Source organism: Zingiber officinale, chromosome 1A (genome assembly GCF_018446385.1).
Source record: "Zingiber officinale cultivar Zhangliang chromosome 1A, Zo_v1.1, whole genome shotgun sequence".
Lineage (NCBI taxonomy): Eukaryota > Viridiplantae > Streptophyta > Magnoliopsida > Zingiberales > Zingiberaceae > Zingiber > Zingiber officinale.
In genome coordinates, this window is record NC_055987.1 from 150,101,643 (window position 1) to 150,107,935 (window position 6,293).

Here is a 6,293-nt window from a genome sequence, read left to right on the forward strand (position 1 = left end):
TCTAACAATTATGAAGAGCAATCCTGTGGAATACTTAATTGCTTGAGTATTCTATAACATCCACCTATGTGAATATAGGAGATGGTGACGTTTCTAGTGTGATATGGCTAACTACATAAATATTCATGAAAAATCAAGGTAGTAAAACACAAGGCTAATCTACATGTCACCAATATAAATACCAAGGATAAGGAAAGTCTATGTATAAGATCACTTTGGTTAATCGAATAAGGTCGTTGGTTCAAAATTGGAATATCAGTCACCTTAGTTAGCATTTGAGAGATCTTCATCATGTAAAGGTTTAAATCCATTGAATACCTTTATTTATGTATAAGGTTTATCACTTGATAATTGAAAGTTCTCAAAATTTTATTTTTATGAAAATAATTGACGATTGTTGATGATTTCTATTAAATGGAAAAGAAAGAAAGAAATAAGGAACTTGAATAATTATGTATGTTCAATTGTGTCCCTCCACTTATTGGTGTCTTTTGATATTTGAATAAAAGATTATGATCCAAAAGATTGTCTTTTCATCGACAATATTTGAAACACTGTAAAACATCATTCTACAAACAATCCAACAATCTTCATAACAAAAACCTTTACTCTTAAAATTATTTACTTTCAAAGTGTTATTTGTATATTGTTATACTTCAGCAACAACATATAAACATTCAATCGTCGAGTTTGAATAAATTCCAGATATTCAAGGTTATTTTCAATCGTGCATTTTGAAAGCAATATTATTAAAAAATTCATTATATCCTAGAGGAACATTTACTTAATTAGTTCAAGTGCATCATCGTGATAAGAGCAAATGGTTTTTTAAAGAAAGCAAATGTACGTATTTTAGATTAATTATCTAATTTATTGAAAGATTTATGAAATTCCATGAAAACGACAATCCCTAACCAGAGGAAAATTGAAGAAGTAAAATTTTATAACAATCGACACCGATAATAATAATTTCCCAACATAAACAAAATCGATCAGATTTTCCATTAACAAAAACTAATACGCTTGCTTAATGCCACTGCTAAAAGGGAAGGTCAGTCGACCGGACCATGTCTTAACCAGCATGCATCATGCATACTAGTTGCTTCTGAACGCGATCTAAGTTGTCTCAATCAACTTAACTAATGGAATTTCATAAATCATATATTTATTAGGACGGACATCGCCAAACCCTCAATTCAATCCAAGAGAAAATATGTACTTTTTCAAGACTAGTAGGTTATTACGGATCAATTTTCTTTAATAAACAATTGATCTAAGAATAAGAACGTTGATTGATAGACCGTTCGTTGTTAGGACTTCTGATTATCCAGGATTAGCCTATCTAAAATGCCAATTAAAAAATGGACAGTAAAAAAAAATCACTTTATGTTCCCCTAAAGAACGAGAATTTTACAAAGGTTCAATATTGCCGAATCGAGGGGTTAAAGGCAGCCGAGGGATGAAGATGAGCACGGAAACCAAAGGGGCTGCGATGCCTCCGCTCTGGGAGGACGCGAGCGGCGGCGAAGGGGGAGGAAGAAAGAAATGACGATCGCACGGCGGCGGCGGACTGACGGGGGAAATGTGGGACCCTATTCGGCTTAAAAAGCAAGCGAGCGCAACCATCGTGGGGGTGGGCCCGTGGCTGCTAAGCAGAATCCTGAATTCTGGCGTGAAACAGACAGCACAACCAAAAATTTTCCAACCTCTTGAACTCTCTCTCTCTCTATTTACATCCTAATGCGTCATTGTCAAATTAATTCGGATTATATCGTTAAACTATTTAAATTTAAATCTTTACCCTCGGCGATTAGACTAAATATCTGTAGATGGAGTCGAGACATAACAGTTGAATAATCTACATGGAATATTTTTCTAACTTCACGAGGGGTTCATATTAATTAATAAACAAGATTGAGCGAGCAACCCTTTCACTGACTTCTATCGTTTTTCTATTTAAAATGATGAAAAAATAAAGAAGAAGAAGAAAACGACAAACTGTAGTTATACCAACTTGCCCTTGCTAACGAATTTTCTACTAGCCATGCCACGTGGTGGTTCCATCGAATCATGGAGAACGTACCATTTCAAATAAACTTAAACTAAGTCATATAAAAAAATCAAGTCAAATTTTAAGAACCATATTTCGAGATTTGATTTATTTTAGCGGCATCGAATGCGCTTTAGGGCATCCCTCATGGGGATTAAATTGTTAGTTTAAAAAATAAATCTCTGTTTTTAAACTTATTACCGTTTTGTGGCTTGGATTTTTTATTTAAATAAGAGGCTTGATTTCAAAATCAAAAACCAATGTTTTACTAAATTTTAGTGGGTTTCATTAATATCTAGCTATCGTATTCAATTAGATATATATATATATATAACAATTTGATACTTTGAGTTTGAACATCCTTATTCTATATATTCATGGCCAATTAAATGTAAGTCTCTTCATATGGGTCTAATGATTAATGTATGAAGTGTTATCATAATGAATTTTGAGATTTAAATCTCGATAAAATTGAGATAAATATTTTTTATGTATTAATCATTATTTTAAAAACTAATAATCATTCTTGATTTATCTCCTTCGTATTGATCTTACGACGAATTGACATGACATTTGTTTACAGCTAAAGAGATAACGCTCAACTTCGGTGAGCAGGATGACAACTTGTCCACCATATTAATTACATTAATGGCGAGATCTAAATGCTTTCAGCTTCCATCAACTACCGCAATAATATCTGTATTTTAAAGTGGAAAGATAATTTAATTTATTATCGAGTGGGTTCCTGTAACGTAATACTTGAACTTCTCAAGTTAAAAATAAATTTAAAAAAAAAAAAAAAAATTTATTACACGGCGTGTGAATATCCGCGAATATTGCTATCCAAGGAAAAGTTTTCATCCGCCAAGAACTCCTCGATCCTTCCGAGCTCCTCCCAGATGATGTCTCTCTCGAAGTCGTTCGAGCTCGGGCTCTTCTGCTGCAAGCTCGAGCAGAGCGGGGGAGATTGATCCGCCGAGGACTGGCCGGCGACGTCCAGCTTGTGCCCCGCCAACTGGCTGTTCTCTTGGTAGTAATCCTCGGCCTGCGGCAGATCCCCTACTGGGGAGCCGTCGCCGTCGCCTCCGCCGCCGCCGGAGGAGCTGCAGCACATGAACTCGTCCGGGTCGAAGCAGTTGGTGACGCTGCTGGACTCCGGCGGCGACTTCGTCGGCGTCGAGGTCTTGTAGCTGTTCGGTTGCTTTTTGTACGAAGCGCTCCGCTGGAAGATTCTGCAGATCGTCCACACCTCCTGCAGGGAGATAAATTCCAGTTTAGCGTCAATAATTTTGTGCTAAACACTTGTCGGCATGAAATTAAATGTTAATTAATCTCAACTTGTTGAGAGAAAAGCCAACTTAGGCGAGCTTTTTTTTTTTGTCGTCGAGCAAGGCCGGCCGCCTTCAATTATTTAAGTTTAATTCGGCTCAATTCGATTAATACATCGAACGTGGAAGAACAGTTAAAAGTTCGGTGGGTGTTACCATATCAGATCTTGTGATCAAAATTCGGCTGCTCGAACATGTTTTTCTTGTACCTTGACAACGAATGAATCATCATTTTGCACGTGAAAGAATAGTTGGAAGTACAAAGTAGTGGAGTGTTCATTTCCGTCTATCGATAATGGCGCATTACGTTCATTTCTCTAAAATTAAATATTCCTAATGAATGATAAGGAAGCTTACAGCTTCTTGCATGCTAGCGGCGCCGTTCTTGGACGCGGCGGCGGCAGAGGAGCAGCCGGAGTCGGATTTGCTGCCGACAGGAAGGCGGAACTCGTGCATCATCCAGTCGGACTTGGTGCCCTTCCCGGCGTGGCCGCGGTAGTAAACGAGTGACTTCTTGAGGCCGATGCAGTGGCCGGAGGAGTGGATGGGCCGGTCGATTCCGGTGGCCTTCCAGAACCCGCATCCGGTGACCCTGTTTGGCCGGACGCTGTTCCTGTACTTCCTCCCTCGCCGGCAGAAGAAGTACCACTCCTTTTCCCCTGCCGTCGTCATCATCTCTGCTCGCCAAAATTTAAGGAAACAAAAAACACAATTAATCATCAGCTAAAAGTTCTCGATCTAATTAATCATACAAATATCGATCGTCAAAAATAATTACTCGGCAAATCCCAAGGCTCGTGCTTGTAGATATCCATCTCCTTGATGATCTCAATACTGAGCCGCTTCTTTTCCACCTTCCGCCGGAGGTAGAACCCGACGAGCTCCTCGTCGGTGGGGTGGAATCTGAATCCTGGGAGCATTCCGTCCTCCTCCTCCTCCTCCTCCTTCACCGCCTCGGATATTTGCTCCGGCGCCTCGTGATCCTCTGCACTTTCCACCTTCTTCATCTTCCTCTCCTCTTCAATTTCTCCACCTTTATTATAATTTCTCTATTTTTCTTTTTTCCTTTTTTTTTTTGGCTTTCAAGAAGTGGAAATTAGGGAGATAAAAAAGATAGATCTTTGAAATAAGGAGATGGTAGAGTTGCTTAGCTATGCCCTTCCTTATATACGATTCTTCCTGTGGACTTCTTCATAATCAAGCGACGTAGTGCACAGTTAAATAAACTAAACTAAATGAAAACAACATTACTATAGTGCGGGTCAGTTGGGCGAAACGTCCGGACTTGATGTATGACTTTTGGAGAACATGTAGAAAAAGTATATCGAGATTTGAATATGATGCATTAATACGGTAAATAAGACAGGGCCCTCGGTTAGGATTGAAGTTCATAAGGTTGGTTGAAGTGGCGATCAAATTTAAGAAGAGGTTAACACTCAGGTTAATAATATCAGGTTAATAATATCATTTGATTTAATTGAGTGGTCTAGTCAATCAGGTTATTGGGTCGATCGAACCTTGAGTTCCTTAAATCGTCGAAAAAGCCTCGTGCTATATCAGTGACATTCAAAGATGATTCAAATGTCTCCGCCAAGTATTCTAGCCGATTGGACTAGAGGTCTGATCGAACATACTGGACACATGGTCCGACCGGAATAGACTCTTTACACAAGTATAAAGGTTGAATGTAGGCTGAGTCCTTAAGAGTGGCATCCATCCTTTATCTGACCTAATCATGCCAGCAAGCAGGAGCCGATCGAACTACAAATGGGGCTCAGTCAGCCACCGATCAGCTTATCCGTTAAGCATATAGGTGACCCACATACTCAATGGCTTAATATTCTTTCTTGGTATTTTCTGTGATGCCTATCAAAGAATCAAGGGAATATTCCTTGTGCAGTTTGTGTGAGAAAGCTTCTACACTACGAAACACAGAAATGGTAAGTCCATTTTTGAAAAGTTGTCAGAATGATTGAAGGGTTAGTCTTTTTTGGCAATGCTTCGAGATTCATGTACAAAGGAAAACTAACATTATAAAAGAGGGCCTCCATCCACAGGTGCAGGTACGCAAGATTACACATTCAGAGTTCATTGTTCTTCACTACTATTTTCTTGCATCATTTTCCTCTCGGACACACGTTTGACTTAAACGTCGGAATGCCTACGTCGGAGACCCCTCCCTGGCCCGGTTGCTAACATTTTCTCCCTCTATTTTTTTTTTTTTTTTTTTTGCATGCAGGATTGCACGACATCTTATGTTTCCAACGCGGAGTCTTTTCATAGTCAAGGTCACAGCCATGTGCCCAATGTTTCATCTCCCCCGATTTTAGACATGATCAAATTTGACAACATCTGTAAGAATCTTAGCCTGAATCTGAGATGCGGAGATCGAAGAAACTGGACAACTTATTATAGTTACTTTGTCGCAAGAAGATTTGGAGATGCAAATAGCCACCCAAGCACAGATATTGGTACAGCATCCAAGTGTCCTTTGCAAAACAACCCCGCTGTATCAATGATGTGTTGGTGCAATATCCCCTGGGTCAAGGTTGATCAGGTTGACTAAGTTTGAGTTGGCTTAAGTTTGGGTCTCGATACTTGGGTTTCGATGTTTAACAATATATGGAGATTGCAGGAGCAATCGTCTGATTGGGGAGATTGTTGATACAATTCCCCTCTGGTCTAGGACTGATCAATTAGATATGAAGAAGAGTCAAGTAGGTCAAAGGTTTTACCGGATACTTGACTAAGAAAGTCCTAACTGGAGGTTAGGCAGGTAAAAGACCTAGTGAGTAAAGCTAGGCAGTTGGAAAATCCTGGTGAGTGAAGCCAAATGAAAGACCTAGTGAGTGAAGATGGGCAGGTGAAAATCCCGGTGAGTGAAGTCGGGCAGTAGAAAAGTCCTGGTAAGTGAA

The 6,293-nt window shown here is 39.4% G+C and overlaps 1 protein-coding gene across 2 annotated transcripts; it reads right to left on the reverse strand.

The window, feature by feature from the left end:
- Window positions 1-2,601: 2,601 nt before the first annotated feature.
- Window positions 2,602-4,526, reverse strand: LOC122037942 (transcription factor JUNGBRUNNEN 1-like). Of its 2 annotated transcripts, XM_042597437.1 has the most exons (4): window positions 4,157-4,526; window positions 3,736-4,055; window positions 2,863-3,302; window positions 2,602-2,747 (listed from the first exon to the last, which is right to left on the reverse strand). In XM_042597437.1, the coding sequence occupies exons 1-4, from the start codon at window positions 4,383-4,385 to the stop codon at window positions 2,729-2,731; spliced, it is 1,008 nt and encodes a 335-aa protein (XP_042453371.1). In that variant the 5' UTR covers window positions 4,386-4,526; the 3' UTR covers window positions 2,602-2,728. The 2 variants fall into 2 exon arrangements, with proteins under 2 accessions (XP_042453371.1, XP_042453372.1); XM_042597438.1 differs by lacking the exon at window positions 2,602-2,747 and having other exon boundaries at window positions 2,792-3,302.
- Window positions 4,527-6,293: the final 1,767 nt, after the last annotated feature.

What these genes read in the sequence shown, in the direction of transcription:
- LOC122037942 (XM_042597437.1), bottom strand. Translation starts at nt 4,385, where the DNA reads ATGAAGAAGGTGGAAAGTGCAGAGGATCACGAGGCGCCGGAGCAAATA. An exon ending in CGAGCCTTGGGATTTGCCGA is followed by an intron (nt 4,056 to 4,156) that starts GTAATTATTTTT and finishes TTTGGCGAGCAG; the next exon opens with AGATGATGACGACGGCAGGG. An exon ending in CCGCTAGCATGCAAGAAGCT is followed by an intron (nt 3,303 to 3,735) that starts GTAAGCTTCCTT and finishes ATCTCCCTGCAG; the next exon opens with GAGGTGTGGACGATCTGCAG.